The sequence below is a fragment of the Sinohyriopsis cumingii genome, chromosome 2, assembly GCF_028554795.1.
Source record: "Sinohyriopsis cumingii isolate HCF-2022 chromosome 2, ASM2855479v2, whole genome shotgun sequence".
Classification (NCBI taxonomy): Eukaryota; Metazoa; Mollusca; class Bivalvia; order Unionida; family Unionidae; genus Sinohyriopsis; species Sinohyriopsis cumingii.
The window spans coordinates 31,405,727-31,427,172 of record NC_142962.1 but is presented as its reverse complement, the minus strand read 5'-3'; the positions used below and the strand labels follow the sequence as shown (position 1 = coordinate 31,427,172).

The 21,446-nt window shown below is 38.0% G+C and overlaps 1 protein-coding gene across 3 annotated transcripts in view; it reads left to right on the top strand.

Moving 5' to 3' along the window:
- Positions 1-21,446, top strand: part of LOC149804570 (globin-2-like) — a 57,142-nt gene that overhangs the window by 9,981 nt on the left and 25,715 nt on the right. For 2 of the 3 annotated variants that reach the window (XM_089941664.1, XM_089941672.1), the window contains exon 2: positions 14,327-14,663. The exons of the other annotated variant lie outside the window; for it this stretch is intronic. In XM_089941664.1, coding sequence (XP_089797790.1) covers positions 14,518-14,663 — 146 coding nt within the window. In that variant the 5' untranslated portion in view covers positions 14,327-14,517. The remainder of the gene's footprint in view (positions 1-14,326; positions 14,664-21,446) is intronic. 3 annotated transcript variants of the gene reach the window in all.

Sequence of the window (21,446 nt, the reverse complement as noted above, 5' to 3'; positions counted from 1 at the left end):
GACGTTCACGTATTGATATTTTTATAATACTCTGCAAGATTAATGAGAATTAATAGGTTATTAAAATGCTACAAAAACGTTCAATTCAAAATATAACATGAAATGAGATGTAACATATGACATCTAGATGGAGAGTCTAAAGAATTTTATTAGTAAAGGCACGGGTGAAGCTAAAAGAATAAAATTGAAAAAACTGATGGAAGGCATTCGTGGTAAAATAGTACAGGACCTGTTTGCTTGAGTGGGTGGTGGGTGATAAATTCTCTTGATCAGATATCTTGATATTCTATTATTTTTCTTCTATCAAATTATGAATTACTGTGTAAAAAAGGTAAACGTTTTACACTCATCACTTTGATATTTCCAAAGAGATGCAAGAGAAAGATTGCTTTTAAAGCTAGCCCTGCTTGTGGACATGTTTAATTGATCGATGCAATTCCTTCCTCTGTCATACGAAAGCTGTTTTATCATTGTGAACTGCATGTCTGGAATGCAAAACCGTTCCCTTGAGACGTCGAGATAACATTTTGAAAGCTATTTCCCCTCGAGATCGTTTTCCTTGTGTGATTGGCAAGAAAATTATTTCAGTTTTCACCATAATTGGATGCAAACCTTTCATACAGTTTGTTTTGATTTCCATATTAGCATTTTCTCCTGTTCTCTTGCCTATCCTTCTTTTTGTAAAGGATACTATTGATTTATCTTTCTTAATCATTAAAGGTGATTTTGTCTTTTATATCAGTGTTCGAATCTTCTAGGAAATCTTACGTACACAATTTACACATGTCACTACCATGAAACTCGTTGGTTCTGTGCCTTGTAATATCTAGGTTCAAGCAGTTCCCTATTAGACTCTAGGCAGATGCTGTCTTGATGATTACACGTCATCTCGAGCAGGCCAATCAATAGCTTTCACGATTGTTCACGTGATAATAATGGTGGCGATGACGACGGGGATGATGATTAATTTTTATTTTTTATTTTTTCTTTAATAAATATTTCCAATCGTTCCATGGGCATTGTGTGGCCCGGTTGTCTAAAGCGCTTGCCTTTATCGATCATAGCCTTCTCATGTCTGTCATCATAGGTTTGACTCTCAGGATTGGCCTATGTGAGTATGTGAGAAAGCATGCCAATGGTTTCTAGTGCGTCGATGGTTCTTCACGAGGTTTTCCCGGGTTCTTTGTGCACCTGTTATACTGGCTGCAATGTGTACCTATCTTGTGCTAAAATGGCTTTAAGCCCACAAGAATAATACCAACTCGTTCCATAACATTTACACACATATTTTGTCGTTGAAATATCCTAAGGTTATGTAAAGCAAACTATGGCAAAACGACGATTGAAATGCGAAGAAATGAAGCTTATTCATTAGGAATTGCCGTAGGTAGTACATATTACTCACAGAACCTTTATTAGCCAAAGTTGATATATTAATTGAAAAGGCAAAAGACGCACTGTGCTCAAATTTATACGCAAAACAGAAAATTAATTGTTTTAGATTTTAAGTAAAAGGTTAAGTTACATTATGTTTCATTCATTTCGTCGAAATAAGATGGATAATCTCAAATACTACAAAAATCATTGGCAGTTCACATAAAGACAAACAGATAAATAAAAAGGCATGTAAATGTACTGTATCAATTTAATATTTTTAGGTACACAATTAACATGTCTTTTTAATTCTTAAGAAAAATGTTTTGTTCTATCATTGCAAAACTCTGTCTCCATCAGTAAAATGCATCACCATTTAGAACAACGGATGGCAAAGCTACTTTGCTTGCGACTGATCTTAAATTTGTGATACAAACTAAAATTCCTCGCAGTGAAGGATGACGTTATCTAACGACTTTAGCTTGGAGAAACTGTTACAGTTTCGTTATATTAAGACGCAATGTACATTATGGATGGAATTAACGCAGAAGAAGAGCAAGAAAATAAAATCTAGATGTTAAATAATATTTAGCATTAACCGATCCCAGATTCCAGTATTTTTAAAATGGAAATTGTGGTGATAATATTTGTTGCAATCCCACCCAACCTGCATTCCTGTTTGATAAGTGGAGGAACTGATTTAACTCGCAGGGAGAAACTTTCCTCCCTTTTCCGACATTTAGTGTCACACGTTGGAAACTATTGCCACCACATTTACAGAAGAAAAGAAGAAATGCCAGGAAAATTATGTTTCATACAGTAGAAAACCATACACCGTTATCAATACACATAATGTTTTATTTAATGATTAGTCAATGAACTAAATCAGCCAGAAACAAAACTGATTGATTTTATGCAAACGCTACATATGAAAGCAGAGAGTTAACATCGGCATCACGTCCCTGATGTAGACTGCCTAACCATACAATACGGTTTCGTACATGGCAGAATTAAAGAGACTGTTAGTTGATCTCCAAAGACTCTCAGCTTTGCAGAGCGACCTAGTAATGGCAGCGTAATTGTAAACGAACGATTACCGGACCACCGTGTCAGACTAGCTAGGTCTTGAAGCCGACGCGTTGACCTTTCCAGGTGCCATGGCGCCTGGTGCAAAGAAGAACTGAGGCATTTGGATGGCTTTAAGTTTAACATCGTGGATGGAGAAAAAAGTATAGAGGCAGCGAAACGTCTACGACAAAGAAGCCGTGCTAGCTGACAGCATTAAAGACACGGTCCACTTTTCAGCAATTCTGCTTCCGTGCTACGCATTGATAAGATCAAGCGGCTGTTTACCGAAGCTAATGTCACAATTCTAAGTCGCATCGAATAGTAAATGTAAAGAGGGGTCTTAATAGGTATTTGTGCACTACGAAGTGCTTGACTTCAGTTTGCTGATTCGCCATTTCGTCATTTCGCCAGTGTGGGGCCGACGGCTACTTTACCGCGACAAGGTACAGTCCTCCCGCGATCCGTCATCAATCTGGAAAGCACCAACAACCGCTGTTTCGAGTGGGCTATTCTGTTGGCTCTATACCAACAGGCGATCATGCTGAACGGCCAGCCATAGACGGCTAGCATTTGGGCAAGCTTGACCCTACATAAATCGACTTTCCTGTGATTTCTAACGATATTGGATGATTTTCAAGACCTGTATATAAAAATCAATGTGTTGGTACTGGTGGATGTGTTTGCAGCTTTCCGTGGTACATCTCCCCAATAGTCCTGTTGCACTCAGATCTATTTATCGGACGCACCTTTGTGGGTACATAGTCCTATTGCACTCAGATTTATCGGACGCACAAAAGGCTATATTCTCCAAGTAGACCTTGATCACACTAAAGAGTTTAACGATGCGCACAGCGACTACCCACTGGTCTCAGAAATTCTGTACGTCCTAGCGGCTACCACAAACAGAGAATGTACAGATTCGTCGAGACCAGCCTCTGTCCACTGGACGACAAAGGTGGATAGCAGCAGACGGCATTATAATGCGGAAGTATAGCCACTACCGTACAGTACAAAAGCAATACGTACAGATACATGCTGAGGTGTCGGCAACTTTGTAAGCCTCCACCGCGGCCAAAGTTTCTGCCTTCTTGTACTGACATCAACCACGATCAACGCATCCTTGCTCGTATATTGTCCAAAAAGTTGCCTTTCTGGAGAAACAAATGGTGGCCTTTGCACCTTGATAGGGGTTGGAACATCAAATAAGGTACGGGTCTTTCCGACCTCTTCACCTCTCATCATCATCAGGCCATGAAAGGTAGGATTGCGGATGCGGTACTCTTTCGTTGCACCTGAAGCAAGAAGCTCTGACAGGCGGTCGCTCTGATCTACGTCAGATGGGAAGGCGCGGTGTTAGTGACCACCGTTACTCCTATCGTTCGATCTAAAGCTGATAGCCGTCTTTGTGCTGTCAACCATGCAAGAAATCGTTAAAATCGATGTCATTTACAGCAACTGCCATGGATCGTGTATAGTCTCAGACGATATTATTTGCGTGCTTAGCTATAACTGACTGACGTATATAATAGGCTATGAATCCAAGGGTTATAGCGTGGCTTGGCAAGATACACTATATGAAGTCATAGAGGTTCACTATGCATCAGTAGCTTCCTGAAACTATCGTTACTTAGAATATCATATGTCTCAGTGCGATGTTCGGGCGCACTGACATTCTTCTCTCAGCATGTTGTTGAATGAATCTTCGTCTTATTAGTAAAGGGGCACGATCCCAGACTCTGGCACTGCTACTGACATAATTTTGTGAGGTTCTTTTCTTTATGCCATATGTCTGAGAAAAAGATTTGGTTAGCCTTCAATTCTTTTTGCCAGGACAGAGGGCAGCTCATCAACATCGTAGCCCTCAGTGTTGGCCAGAAAGATCGCCGCATCTACGTCACTACGGGACAATGGTTTGTTTTCTGCCTTATTTAGGTAAATAGAATGGCAGATAATGACAATTACTCAAATTGGCCCTTAAATTCTGTTCCGAGAAGCTAGTATGCAAAAATTCTCTTGCCCACATTCTTAAAGGTCAACGATTTTGGCGCAGTGTGGCTTGAAACCTGTTTTGATAAAAGGCGCTAACTTTAATCACCGACATCTCCGCGCCATTGATATTCTTTCAAGACGTGAATCTGAAGGCTTCATGCCACTGCTGCACAATTGAGAGCATATGGGCATATATCTGGTTCGGGACACCATCAAAATACGTTCAATCCTTATTGAGTCCTTATTGATAAGGGAGTTATAAAAGTAGTCCAGTTCAAGCTATCCGCTTACTGTAGAGTGCATGAAGAGCAAGACTATCGTCTACATACTTTTCGCAAGGTATTGACATTGATATTTCAGACTTGGTCTCTGTTATTAACATCCATCCGAAGATGCCGCAGGACTAGCAAATAGAGGATGGCCACTTTTCCTTTATGATGAAAGGGGTACTGTTTTTGGAATTCGTATGATCTTTCTTTAATATACGAGCGCAAGAAGTCATGATATTGAAATGAATGAGTTTGCTAAAAGGGTCGCTGCTATAGAAGGTAAAATATAATAGACCCCATTTCCCGTGTTGTCTTCAGAGTATGATCCGGAGACAGCCGTAAGAGCTGCAGAAGGAAAATCTTCCTTGACCGACAACAGTGATATTTTGTCTGGGTCAAAGGAAGAAGATATGGACGCAGAAGGCGGATTAGAGCGACGCATTACCCATTTCAAAGCTCACCATGGGTACGTTGTGTTTACTCAAGAACGCGCCATCAATATCCCTTTCAAGGCAAATCAAGATGGCACACTCGCAATAATGTTGGCGTAATACATAAAATATGCTGACTCGTGAAAGCAATTCAAGTGAATGCTTGGTCCCGCGACGCTGAAACAGCAAGGGAGAGATTATTTCGTACGAGAGGTATGTTTTAAAGATTGGAAAAAAATATCGCCATGGCTCGAGGTGTTATGTTAGAAAATCAGATCCCTAGCTCTTCGCTGTGGCGGGATCCACAGTCACAGAAGTAGCGACCGAAGCCGAACCTGACACCATTCCAGTGTCAGAAATCCTGGGCCTACACGCGGCTTGTCAAGGAAATTGTGTATGGCGTTCGATAACCTTGCTAAGCTTAGATACCTCTATAACCACAATAACATGGAAAATAGAAAGCTGATCCAGGTCAAACATGACACCAGTCAAACCAACGAGGAAAGAGAAGAGATAGAAAAAACAACACGAATCATATGAACTAGAAGATGGGTGTTTACCGTGCTAGAGGCTTGCCAAAATCAACCGAGGGATACTACGTAGCCAATTTGCTCGAGTTTGGATGACCTTCAACCAGATCCTTGGAGCAAACACAATACTAGCTATAAAACTGCGATATTTTTTATGTTAACAGGGTGTCACTGTAGCCTCGGTTATCATGGCACTGGCGTTTATCATAACCATAATTGTGCTCACAATAAGAGACCGAGGTGGCCCACCACACGATGCTTTGTTGACTGCGGCCGTTGTGTGCATATAGTCGACAACGAGGAGCTTGTTTTGTAGCTGAAACAGGTGCAGACCTTGAGCTCCATGTCAGATATAAACGGGCAAAGGCCACCCATCCACCTTTTGGCATAGCCAAGTTTACTTTTCGCGTATACGAGAAGCTCCTGATATTTTGATAGCAGTTCGGTTGCGTCATCGCAGGGGCGACCATATCTTCCACGTTGACCAAGTCCAGCTTCTTCATGTTAAAATTCTTCAGTCTCATTGTTATTGAGCCGAACATTTGAATGTGTGTGCCCATGATCGCCAACACGTACGAGAGGATACTTTCACTGAACCGCTCCAACCCGGGATGCGGGGGGGGGGGGGAGGAAATAGTTGACTTTATCCCAAGCCCGTCGTTGTAGATCTGCTTGTAGAAACAGTCATTGTTTCTGTCCACATTAAATTCGTTGTAGAAGCAATAGTAGGCGACAATGTCAATGGCATTCTGCTGGGAGCTCAAACCAGTCTGAAACAGAGCCATATAGCACGACATGTACACTTGGTAGTAAACATGAAACCAGCAAAACCCTCGAGCCATTGCTCCCCGAACATAGGAGGAAGAGGTCAAGCTTATCCTCGATGATGTTGATAAATATAAAAACATGTAAACGAAATAAGGGTTACATTACACAAATCATACATTGTATTGCAAGTGTTGAAGTGGCAATAAACAAATTATATTACGCAGAAGAGCCGAAGCTCGCGAGATCATGAAAAATCTCACTGGGAATTTTTAATAGGCTGCGTAGTGTCCGTCCAAAGGATCTTAATTCGTACCGCTGAAGCTACATTTTATTAAGGTCCCTCGGGTGCAAATTACCAGAACTACCAGCAAACACTGTGCAGGCGACCTATTTGCTTTTTTGACCGCCTTGTGAGCGCAAGCATTCGGTAAATCAGTTTTTCCAGTCACTAACCACACATTTGTTTGGTACAAAATTTTTAACCAATGCTCCCGTAGTAAAAGCATCCTAGCGACACTGGCCTCGTCCGCCTCGGGTGCGGGAGGTCGTGGATTCGATCCTCGGCCGAGTCATATCAAAGACTTACAAAAATAGTGCTAACAGCTGTCTCACTTGGCGCTCAGCATGAAGAGGTTAGTGTTAGGACTGGTCGGCCTGGTGTCAAGATACTGTGATTGGGTGGGACGTCGTGCTACATGTCTGCGGCATGATGTCCCAGTGCTAGATATCACTATAAACTGACACTGCAGACATCGTAGCGATATGACTGAAAAATTGCTAAAGCTATGTTAAAAATGGAGTGGAGGGAACTGGTCAGATGTTCAGCAGCACAGTGCCTCAACGACCACACTAGGTCATGAGACTGATGATGATGATGATGATGATGTTAAAAATCCAAATCACACACACACACACACACACACACACACACACGCACGCACGCACGCGCGCACACACACATAGATACTGGCCAGCCATTTTGAGGGGAAGGGTGGTTGTGGTGGTGCTTGTATTGCATCTCCTTGGTTTTAATTAAGGTTCAAGATGGTTCATGGTATGAACTATTTGAAAAATATACATAAACGAATATATACACAAAAACCTAATTTTGGGCGAAAAAAAGACGAATAAAGAACGTCTTGTGAAAGTAACTATTTTTACTAACTACAGTGTTGTCTGCTTTGTGCAATAAGGGGCTGACTTTTTCATTTTCATAAAGGTGAGGGCTGGAGATGGGATGCTGTTATTTAAATTCCTTCCTTTTTTTACTTAACCTCAAGATTTTGTTTCTTTTTTCAAGTAAATAATGGATATAAAAAGTTCTTTTTCTCCACAAATCAGAGAAAGAAATTGTGTTCAAGCTGTTTTCGGGCGAAAAATGTTTTCAAAACAAATCCCAGCCTTCCTTGTCCCATCTTCTACACGAGAATTAAATGGTCGGAATTTAACATTTAGTAAGATCGATCAAAGACCAAGTCTAGAGTTGTTTAGGGTAGAGATTACTCCATTTATACCCATTCGTATCCCATTCACTTTTTAATGAAAAAGATTTATAAATTTGCAGTTTACATATTTTAATAACAAGCCGAGCTATGTTTCATTAATGCTTTTTTTTAAAACTTTTTATTTCAGAGACCAGTGATAGTAACCGTATATATTTATATCTGCACATACAAAATAATTGAACTCATTCTTGTTCCCTGTTTAAACAGAGTTTGGTACATGTCTATGATTTTTGGTTTGGTAAAACTTTTTATTATGTTTCTAAACTTAGAAAATATTAATTCATATGTGTATAATTTAACTTGAACTACTGCCACCTTTTTGGTATTTCCGTTAATAAACCTTTGACATATACGTCATGTCCTGCAAACCGATACAGATTAAATTTATTATATAATGTTTTTGGTTTTTTGTTTACCAAAGCGTTCTCGTCACTCCGGAAACTAATGTCCTTGCTCGTGACACACAAAACATTCGTGTTTGGCTTTTGTCTCGTGGTCTGGATTCTCCGTTCTTAGGCTGAGACCCTTTTCGTTGACAAATGCAAGAAATATTTTGATATTGACAGAACCGTTTTCAGCCTATCTCAGCGTTTTTAACTGATACAGTATTTACAATGATAATACTTTACTATCTTAATGAAAATTACTGAGATTACAATGCGCATCCTAGGACGAACCCAACTACCTTTTTCAGAACCACCCAGGTTTCTAGAACTGCTCTTCAATATTGCCAACCCTAAAATTATATTTGTGTTTCTTTGTCGGCCGTTTATGTATAAGTTTGTCGACAAAATTGTTTTAATTTTTTGGATTTTGTTTAATATTAGTTTTGTTATTTTTGTTTAAAATGAAGTGCGTATGCAAACATATGTTAAAATTTTAGTGCGCTTGATGTGATCTCTATGATGAGTCCCTTATGTTAAAATCCCTCAAATTACATGTGTTTCTTTGTGGGCTGTGTATGTATATGCTTGTCTACAAAATGGTTTTAATTGTTTGTAAATTTTTAATCTTTTTGTACGTTTTAAAAAAATAAATAAAATAAAATAAATTAAGTGCGCATGCAAAAACGTTTAAGAAGTTTAATGTGCAAGCGCACAAGGCGTGACGCGATGTCTATGTTGACTCCTCTATGTTAAATTCCCGTAAGATCCTATAGCGAGGTTATAAAGTTGAATTTCATAGCCACATCCCCAAATATTAAACAGATGGACGTTTTCAAAATTCATATTGGAATAGTTTCAAGGTGTGATTACCGCTCTGGCGGCCTAAGTGGTTTGAGCGTCCGCCTCGGATGCTAGAGGTCTCTGGTTCGAACCACGGTCGAGTCATACCAAAGACTTATAAAATTGATACTAGCAGCAGAGGCTAGTGTTAGGATTGGTCGGCCAGGTGTCAGGATAATGTGACTGGGTGGGACATGATACTACGTATCTGCGGCATGATGCCCCAGTAGTAGACATCACTAAAAACTGCCACACTGCAGACATCGTAGCGATATGAATAACAAAATTGTTAAAGCTACGTTAAAAAATCCAAATAAAAAAACAAAGTTTCGAGGTGTGAATAAACGGTGTTATTTAAGAATCGCTGGGTAAGTATTACATGCAAATGCCTAGCGGTACTTATTAATTAATTATATGTGTTCCTTAATCTACTGATTTGTTTGGCCGTTAAGATTGTAGACAAAAAATATCAGACGTTTTCACGGGCGGTGGCACCCATCTCATTATCGTCTAAAAAGCGTACATTTTGCTTGAACTGATTGGAAGTTGTAAATCGAGAGTCTGATACTTTAATGTACTGATGTGTCAAAACGTTGAAGGTATGATGACATCAGCCTCTGAATGCTGGTTTTCAGTGTATAAATGCAAGTGTTCTGTTTCAAGATTCATTTCTGAGGCTGCGTTAAAGTAAAGCAATCACACGGAACTGAACATGTAATTTTGACCTATGAATAAATGAAATAACATTTATATTTTCTTTTTATACATACACCTTCTTACATTTATCGATCACATTTCAAATGCAGAGACCGCGTATTATTAGAGGATGGGCTAAATTCTTACACTAATGAATATTCAAATTATCTTTCCAATATTATATATTAATAAACGTAATGATGTTGGAAATAATATATATAACCATTTTTCAATACAAATTTGGACAAATGTTTGTATTATGTAAGTCTCCATTTTTCGAATTAGGTGTTTCCTAGCCAATTGTAATGTTACTTGAATTTTATTTGGAAAGAGTTAATATGTATAAGTGTAAATGTTACTTGGATTGAATCTTCCGTATCTGGGACATATGACGAACTCAGGCCCGTTCCTAAGGCAAGGCGAACGAGGCAACCACCTTGGGTTCGCGCTTTCAGGAAATAAACTCCGCAATGCAACGTTTTTGCCTGAGGCCCTACCCATCGCTTGCTGCCTTTGTGGCTCCGTACATCCTAGGGCCGGGGCCGGACGAACTAAACAATTTCGGTGTAAATATTGTGCATAATTTAAGTTGGAGTATATATAAAAAAGGAGAGGGGGAGCGTAGGAAGATATAATGGAAGGGAGATAGATAGATAGGTAGTTAGGTAGGTAGGTCCTTCCTTTCTTGCGGATGTTTGTGCACGTTCTCTTTCTTACAAACACACACCACGTGCATACATAGATAATACATAAATTATGATCAGATCTCCGTCAACATGACGTGGAAATGATATCCTACACTAATGTCGAAATGATGCAGTTAGTAGAACGGTTTTTAAGCGGGTGGGGTGGGGTGGGGTGGGGAATTTGTTAGATGAGTCAGGCAGCAGTGGGAAAATCAGCTAATCGCGAAATCGTAATTTGAGACAAAAAATTGGAGTGATTATAACTGCCACTCCAGCTTGTCTGTCTGTCTGTCTGTCTCTCTCTCTTTCTCTCTCTCTCTCTCTCTCATGCAACTAAGGGTGCAAGGGACAGATTTTATGCACAAATTTAATGTTGCATACACCTGCCTAATATAAAAATTTATAAAAAAATAAAATACATGAGTGAGGTCAAAAACGTTCATATTTTTGGATAGGTATAAAAACGCCAAACATGAGAATATCAATCACTTGACCCGACAAGTCAGTGAGAATTCGTAGACTAAAAATTTGATTCAACCCCATCCCACCCCAAATTTATACATGCATTTTCCATGTCCGAAGGCCATTTCCGAGAACACGTGATGCTCACGGTGCAAACACAAGCCTTTTCTCTGGGTGATAATTTTTAAAAACACTGTGTGCTTAATAGCTTGATGCAATTCAAAATAGTTGTCATCCAGGCTGTTTTTGAGATATTCTACTTGCCTTGAACCAACGTGTCTACTGCTGTCAGTGGCCAGCTCTTCTTCCTAGCCGACAATTAGAATTTAACTGGCTACATACTATGCAATGACGTTTTGAGGTGAACATGCCTCACATCAATTTCAAGAACAACACAAACCGGAAAGACCAAATTCACAAAAAGAACCATATCTTTAAGTATTAGACAATCGTAGCTCTAATGTCACTCCACAGCCTTAAGTTAAGAAATTTGCCAGGGGCTAAATTGCGAAACTGTCCCTTGCCACCTAAACGAACGTAATGTAACATTGCAGGAAACTTATGTGCCGGATACATGCCATATGCAATGAGCGGCCTTCAAGAGAAAATGGTGATTGCTGTTTATGAAAATCGAAAAATGAAGAACCGATTTTTCCTTGTCTAATAACCCAGTGACGCTAATATATTGTCTTCCAGATCTATATGTAATAAATAACACACACTATATCGATTGTATACATAGCTCACATTAATCCCGCCTTCCGTTTCAAATTTATGTCTGTTGAATCTAACAATTTTTAACAAAACTGATCTCAGATTGAGAACCAAATTATTTCATTCATATTAAAAAACGTTTCATTCATTTACTATGTTTAAGAAGAGAAGCCGTCGCGGCACAGTGATTAGCGTGCTTACTGTCTGTACTCGCGTCTAAGACTAGTCCAACTGCAAACTGTACAGAACCAAATCTACCGGCGCATAATGTGCTGGCAGACCGGAATCTGTGTAGCTTGTTAGGAGTAATCAGTAGAACAAACTAGACAGACCTTGATCTGTAGAGGCAGTACACTACTGCAAATCAGGACCTTTGTTGTTAGCAGTTTGACTCGTCTTATAAATGAGTACAAATGTTACTTTCGAGTTGAAGATTGCACGTGCATAATATAACCTTTGAAATATATCTGTGGCATAAAACATTAAACCACACGTGTTAGCAGATTAAGGGGTTAAGATATAAATTTGGGACCGCTCAGGCGGCCTGGTGGTTAAAGCGTCCGTCTCGGATGCGGGAGGTCGTGGGTTCGATCCCCGGCTGAGTCATACCAGAGACTTACAAAACTAGTACTAACGGCTCCCTCGATTGGAGCTCAGCATTAAGAGGTTATTGTTAGGACTGGTCGGCCTGATGTCAGGATAATGTGACTGGGTAGGACATCATGCTACATGTCTGCGGCATGATGCGCCAGTGCTAGACATCACTTTAAACTGTGACACTGTAGCGATATGACTGAAAAATTTTTAAAGCTACATTAAAAATCCAAATCACACACACACACACACACACACATATAAATTTGGTATTAAATCAATATACACTATATTTTATATCAACAAAATCAAATATTTTTCGAGATTTGTGAATATGCAAAGGAGAAGAAAACCTTTCTCCACGTATCATCTTTACGTATTGGCTGTAAATATGCCTGTGTCAAATTCTGAAACCCTAACTAATATTGTTTATATAACTTACGAGAAAATACTCCATCTCAGTGGTCTCCAACCCTTTTCTGCATCGGGTACATGTGAGAGTTCATGAGAAAGTGGCGGACACCAATCAATACTACTCACTGAAATTTTTTTAAAAGTTACGTTAAAAATCCAAATCACACCCACACACTCTACTTACAAACACACTCGTATGCCTTACATACGCATAGCGTTCAGGTACCGTGCGCGTTTATAATGTGAATGTACCTTCTCAACTCATATCACGACCTTCATTATTCATTATGACCTCTTTCCGTAAAAACCTATAAATTATGAGTGCTAAATTTAGGAGCCTAAGGGCACCCAAAATGGGGAACCGAGTGGTAAGAGGCACTCGTCTTTACAGATCAAACATACATCTTACATCTGTCCTTGTGAATTCGAGTCTTAGCTCAAACAACGTTGGTTTCTTAGAAAGCATGCCAGTAACTTCCCTTCCTTTGGTGTTTTTTTTTTTCCTTTCGGGTGTAATACACGGTTTTTCCTCCGTCGTATATACTGACCGCCAGGTATGGCCTATCACGTGTTGAAACTGGCGTTAAATTCCACACAACTAATCATGTATGCGCGCACACCCAAAATGCGTTCTTCAAAATAAATTTCATTTAATCTATTGTCACGAGGAGAATCGTAATCAGATAACCTTGTTTAGCTAAATTGACTCAGTCCTTAATAATCTTTTGCGAATTGGTTCCCGCTTATTAATGATGCAAAGGATAATGAGAATAAAGTTCTGCTCAGAAGAAAAAACGTTTTCTCTTAAACTATCTAAGAACAGTACAGTACATAAGGACACTTAAGGCTAATATATACATATACAACTACACACACACACACACACACACACATATATATATATATATATATATATATATATATATATATATATATATATATATATATAGAGAGAGAGAGAGAGAGAGAGAGAGAGAGAGAGCTTGTAACATAGATAGATAGATAAATAGACAGACAGACAGACACACACACACACACACACACACACACACACATATATATATATATATATATGGACGGTGGTTCTTTCCGGGGTTTGCCCGGGTTCTTCCTCCACCATTAATATTGGCCGCCATGTATAGCCTATCGTGTGCTGAAAAATGGCGTTAAACCCCACAACAACAACAACAACATATATATATGGATAGATAGATAGATGGGATATTATGCAGGGTCGGTACCAAATCTGGAGACCGATTATACATAACTTGTAATATCAGACCAGGAGCAAGTACAAGTCTGTGTTTGGTTTGAAAGTGATAAACTTTAAAAGCAAAAGTGAACCAACTATTATTGACACCACATAATTTTCCTATCTATGGTGTATTGTTCTATATTGTTATATAAGGATCAACATCATTAAAAAAAATATTTATATTCTTTTAAAATTAAATCCTACAAGAAAGTGTATTAGAGAAAGCTTGTATCGATACACTGGACTAATGCCTTCGAGTCCGTTGAGACATCTTTTCCCCCTCGGGGGTGTTTTCCCATCTAATCAATTTGCATCAGCTTTTAGCTTGTCTCTTCACATTTCTAGGGTCGATACTCAGAGGCCATCATAACTGAATGGATGTTTTACACAGCGATATGTGCAAAAAGTCGATATAAGGATAACAGTGAATTCAGCCACTCCTCGCTTAAGCCAGGAGCCAAGCAGGCGAAGGCGCGTTTCCCTGTAAGCAATCGTTTTGCTCTTCAAACCAGGTCTGCTAGATATGAAGGGCAAACATGGCTGACGAACTGCTCGAACCAGCTCCACCAGCTCCTACAGATCCTAGACTGCCCTTTAATGCCAGGCAGATATTCAAGTTGCAGAAATCCTGGAAAGGAATCAAAAGGAATCTGGAGGCTACAGGCGTTGAGATGTTTGTAAGGTAGGAAATATGTCTGATTGACACAGTGAATCTATCATATGCAGGCGTAAGTGTCCTGTGTAGGAAATAAAGCATGCAGCTTTATAGCCTACGGCTTGATGCATTAGATTAGAAATTATTGAAGGGATGGAGTATATTGTTATTGTTCTTGTAGTATCTCGTGTATGATGGCTACAGACTTGTATTATCACATGTATGTGTGAATCATGTTAGATGCTCTTGGGCTAAATCAATATATTTTTACCCTTCATTCATCACTCTACATTTATTGATCATTTGTGTTTTGCCGAATAGTTTACTATAACTCTCGTACAGAGAAAAATAAGAAGGGTGTATTGTGAATTAAAACAGAAGTACTTCTGAAGGTTTGCACATGTTTAGCAATCACCCATATTTAGTTAAAACATACGAAAAATGTTTACCTCAATGTTTCTGTGTGTCTCTGTGTCTGTACAAAATGTATATGACTTTTTTGTCATTGATTTCAAAGTGTATGAAGGCAAGAGTCCACCTCTTTCTCCGAATTAAAACTGCTGATTTGTGGAGAAAACTCGTATTATAAATGTATGGTTGATCACGGTCTGCAATAGTAATGGAAATGTGTAGATTACAGTGCATCTTATTCTTATAACGGGGTGGGTGGTGGTGTCTTTGCATTGTTTATTGGTGAAAAACTGCCGTAGAACTACCAGTTTTATTTTGATACATTTTTAGTAACGGAAAAACAACAACAAAACAAAACAACAAAATAAAAACAACCACACAATTGGTTCAGAATTTTTATAGAAATATTAGCTACCACAAGTTTGTTGTGGGACAATGTCAAAAATGGAAGATAGTAATTTCAGTGATTATAGTTTGATAATTTGGAACAAATCATAAGGTATATGCTAAATGTAACTTCATCTCCATTTAAGGCATTGACAAGGTTTTATTGTATACTTTTTGATTATGGGGTATCGGTGTTGGGGAGATATTTATCAAACTAGCTGATGTAGTCATTTTGTAAGTATATTCGTCATTCTGAACTGAATTCACTGGACATTAGAGTTGCAAGGAATAATTTTGTGAACTTGTATCTGATACATTTAGTAATAGGAAATTGTTTGGTATGTTCTCACCTATACGTATTTATTAATTTTAAAGATATGAAAAACTGTGTATATAACGCATTTGAATTCTGCTTCGTGGTACGAGGAATGAAATACCGATCTGTGTAATGGAACTGAGCACCAGTAAATCATATCAGTGTGAAGAAAGAAAAACTATACATGTATGAAATTTCCTTTGTGAATGTATGGTACTTAGTATGATTGGACGAAATTGAATGTGGTATAAAGTCAGTTTAGAAACTAGAAGCAACAGCGGCACCGTCAACTGCCTTCAAAAATGGCACACATCGACCACAAGCCAAACCCACTACGTATATTTGATATAGTTATCCCCCCTCCCCGGCAAGTTCTTCATAAGAGTTTTTAAATTAGATGCTTTTAGACCCATGACTTTATGGTTTGTTGCAAATTATATATTATAACTGATTAGTTATTTAAAATTTAAACCGGACTTAAAATTTGCCCATCAAATGTGTTACGTTCCGATTTATATTTAAGACTAGTGCTTGTTCTACATTTTCATACGAATCAGTCTTAATTTAACACTAGACTTAAGACGTACGAATGGTTAATTTTAAGTCGGTCTTATATTTCAGCCACTCAGATCGCTTGATTCTAAGAGTAGATGTTAGTCAGTACTACTGTTATTTCGGTAAAATTCAAGCCATATTATTTGTGTTGTCTCAGTTTTTGAGGATACGTGTATGTGTGAGTGATTGAGATTTTTGCTAGCTTTAAAACAAATTCAGTCATATCGCTACGATGTCTGCAGTGTGGCAGTTTATAGTGATGTCTAGCCCTGGGGCATCATGCCGCAAACATGTAGCACAATGTCCCACCCAGTCACATTATACTGACGCAAGGCCATCTAGTCTTAACACTAACCTCTCAATCCTGAGCCCCTAGCGAGGCAGCTGTTAGTACCATTTTTTTTAAAAGTCTTATGTATTACTCGTCTAGGTTCGAACCCGAAATCTCCCGATCCGAGGCGGACGCTTTAGCCACTAGGTCACCGGAGCCATGCTTTAGAGGATACCACCATATCCGCAAAAACATGGTGGTGAAATACCACCTAAGAACACCCTACTCTTGGATAGCATGTTGGCATTTCATTTAGAATGCGGGGCCCCGAGTGGCTGAGTGGTCTAAAGCGTTCACCGTTCCGGATCACTGCCATCTCACCTCTGTCTGCGTGGGTTCGAGTCCAAGGCTCGGCTAGCCTGGGTACATGGGAAAGCCTGCCAGTAGCTTCTCGTGGGTCGGTGGTTCTTCCCTGGGTTTTCCAGGGTTCTTCCTCCACCAGTTATACTGGCCGCCATGTATAGCCTATCTTGTGCTGAAAAATGGCGTTAAACCCTAGAACAACAACAACAACATTTAGAATGCATTTACTGTATTCTTCGTTCTTACGTGTCTTTGGTGTATAATTTGAAGATTTTGTATAATAACATCGGAGAGAACCATCCCAAAATACTTTATATTCAGAGATGGGACAGGAGGCAAATGACATGATAAATCGGCACTTTGACAGTCGTCATAGTCACAGATATTGTTACAATACAATGAATCTTAACATACATATTTAGTTTTCGTCCATTACTATGTCTGTGTGTGCGTGTGTGTGTGTGTGTGTGCAATTTCAATGCATTCATACTGAACAATAATCGGAGCCCGTCTTGGCTCTCGTGGATTAATTAAAGCAGATAATGGGATTGGACGTGTATGACCTACGGGGTCGAAAATATCATTAGGGCAGCGATATATCATGCAAGTTGTGAGGAGAGTGTCACAGTGTAGGACTCACAGTGCTAATCACGCAGAAAGACTAGAACCAGTTTGGAAAAGGGTGAAGCAAACAAAATAGAGGATATTTGGGTTTAGGAGCTATAAGTGGTTAAGAAAGAGAATGAAAAAAGAAGTAAAATTATCTTTTCAAATCTGAGTCTATCACTGACGAAATGAGATGAAAAAAAGTTTCTACAAAAGAACTCCACTTAAGTGCGGAATTAGGAGATCACGATTCAAACAAGAAAAGGTTATACTAACGAACCTCACTTAGGTGCGGAATTAGGACATCAGGCTTTAAGCATAAAGGTTAAAAATGTTTTCTAAAAATAGAAGCATACGTCAAGGATAGGTCTTTTTTCTGTGATATTAAAATATATTAAATTTTCAAGATTATGGCGGTTTCGTAGAATTATTATTATTGGAACTGAATGAGTACAGAGTGCCATGTAAAGTGTCCACAACCACGTGACCTCGAAAAGAAAGTGAACCCACGGGGCTCCGAGTTTTCGATATTCAGTACTTTTTGACAGTATAATGGTTTCGCACGCACACACACACACACACACACACACACACACACACACATATATATATATATATATATATATATATATATATATATATATATATATATATATATATATATATATATATATATAAGGATTTCCCAGTATTTTAAATTAAGTGGCAGTTGTTATAACGTTGTTGGACGATTTTTCAGAAGCTACAATACTACACACTAACTTCTTTCTATACCTGAAGATGTCAGGCAACCCGTCGTAGAAAAATGTTTGTACATTGTCATTCGTGGAATACCCGCTTCTAAATTCAGCCTAATTTAATTCTAGTCCGTCTTAATAATTACACAAGACAAATGATAGTAACAATAGGTCTATAACTACTTGGGGCGATATGAACACCAGTTTCCTTCTACGTTGGCGTGATAACCTCTGCTGAGCCAAAGAGAGTTTCGGTCGGTTTAATATAAAGTATTGGTCGGTTTAATATAAAGTATTGGTCCGTTTACTATAAAGTATTGGTCGGTTTAATATTAAGTATCGGTCGGTTTAATATAAATTACTGGTCGGTTTAATATAACGTATCGGTCGGTTTGATATGAAGTATCGGTCGGTTTAATATAAAGTATTGGTTTGTTTACTATAAAGTATCGGTCGGTTTAATATAAAGTATTGGTTTGTTTACTATAAAGTGTCGGTCGGTTTAATATAAAGTATTGGTCTGTTTACTATAAAGTGTCGGTCGGTTTAATATAAAGTATTGGTCTGTTTACTATAAAGTGTCGGTCGGTTTAATATAAAGTATTGGTTTGTTTACTATAAAGTGTCGGTCGGTTTAATATAAAGTATTGGTCTGTTTACTATAAAGTATTGGTCGGTTTAATATAAAGTATTGGTCTGTTTACTATAAAGTATTGGTCGGTTTAATATAAATTACTGGTCGGTTTAATATAACGTATCGGTCGGTTTGATATGAAGTATCGGTCGGTTTAATATAAAGTATTGGTTTGTTTACTATAAAGTATTGGTCGGTTTAATATAAAGTATTGGTCTGTTTACTATAAAGTATAGGTCGGTTTAATATTAAGTATCGGTCGGTTTAATATAAATTACTGGTCGGTTTAATATAACGTATCGGTCGGTTTAATATTGTCAATCAATACATTCGTAAACTTAATGTCTTAATATTTTTGTTGTAATTTCTTTATTGCTTGTTATATTTCATCAAATGTAATTTTTCCGTTCAGTAAATCAGTATAGTTATTTATATCAACACTTACTGAACTATTATTTATAAACTCATTGTCATTGGCATTTCTATTGGGTAACGTGAGATATTCATAGACCTTACCATGCGCACTGTTCATTGTTTACATATGCAGAGTATGTATAATACTTAGAATCGATCCATAATTATATTAGTCTATGGGATTATATCGATTTTGTGGACGTTTATTAGATTTTTACTGAATTTGGACAGTTGTGGGATTCTTAATTGTCTATATTTAACAGTAAATTAGGTACCAGAAATATCAGCTGTTGCAGATGTGAGTCAGGAAACGCTTGCCATCCACACGCTTCAAAAGCTGATGCATATAATTCGGAAAGACTTGTAACTCGATAGCACAGTGTATTCTCGCGAGACTTCGAGATGTTTTCAATTTCCGTTTTATGGACTTCGTGCTATATATGAGTAAAATAATGCTGTCTTGATGGGAAATATACCGAATAGAACAATAACTTTGCTTTTGCGTATCAGTTCAAATGCCCAAGTAAAAATTCACATAAAACGTACTACAAAGCGTGCATAAAATATAAAAACCCCAAATTCTTCGAGCTATTTTTCCTTAACTCGAAAGCAAAGTAAACAAACCGTGCCGTCTTCGTAGAATCGTCAGCCGAATAACCTTGTACGGTTTAGCATAAGACAGTTGTTCATTGTATTATTTTGCAAAAACCTGCGTCTTAACTATGTTTATCTCTTGCATGTAAACAAAAGGTGAGGCTCATCTTCAGGATTATCACCATCACATACAATACGTATTCAGTAAAATTCTACGCGCGCGCGCACACACACACACACACACACACACACACACACACACACACACACACACACACACACACTATATATATATATATATATATATATATATATATATATATATATATATATATATATATATATATATATATATATATATATATATATATATATATATATAATCGTCGGCCTATTTACGTGGAATGATAATCGATGCAGGTTAATAAAGTAGCTGTCGTGACCTTAGGAAAACATAGATACCGACTAAGAGCAGTTCCACTCCGAATCAATTACGGTCGGATATTTTTAACACGCTAATTATTCTGGATGAAATGTTAGTGTCTTCAACGACGAGGGAGAAAATAGGATTGGTCCAAATTAGGCCGTTTTCCTGCAAACATGAACATAAACCAATTGAATGTTATAGCATATTAAGTCACATTTATACATCGGTAAAAGGGGATCTACAGTAAATTAAGTTGCTTACCAGTATCGAACGTACACAGACAGAGATGAGATGACAGTGATCCGTAACGGTGAGCGCTTTAGACCACTCGGTCACTCGAGTCCCGCTCATCGTACGGAGAATATATATATATATATATATATATATATATATATATATATATATATATATATATATATATATATATATATATATATATATATATATATATATATATATATATATATATATATATAGTTTGTACAACAGCATTTACTGAACAGCTATTCGAAACTAGAGCTGCTAAAAAGTTCATTTAAGGTGGAGCTAATATATTCCCAGTTGGTGTGATACACGATGTAACATGCGTTGCACGATAGTCTCTTATCGGTCCTTGTTACAGTAAATCGTTCAAGTGTTTGTACCATTTTCATTATCACGTTGTCCAATGTTGAGTTCAGCGTCCATTGATAGATTAAGTAAAACGAAAGTTATGACAAGTAGGCATTGCATATCTATTATTGGTATTGACTTTTTATTAAAAGTCCTATTCTAAGCTAAATGCTTGAGAGTAGATACAAAATTCTCTAGTTTTAGTCTGTATTTTGTATAGAAAGATAAACATACTTACCGGCAGATGGAGCTGATTATTGGTCTAACGGATGTGGCTTTTCTTGCTTGTAATGAGTTCTCAGGCAAGTTCAAGGAAAGCAAGAATACAGTTGTTTTAGAAATGACTGAGATTTACTAATGCAATTAAAAATTGCCAAAACGTTCCAGTCTGTTGTTATACTGGTTGTTTTGCAGGTCATTTTCCATACTGGAAGTGGGTTTATAGATGAGGGAGTTCAGCTTACAAACAATTGGACGCGGGTA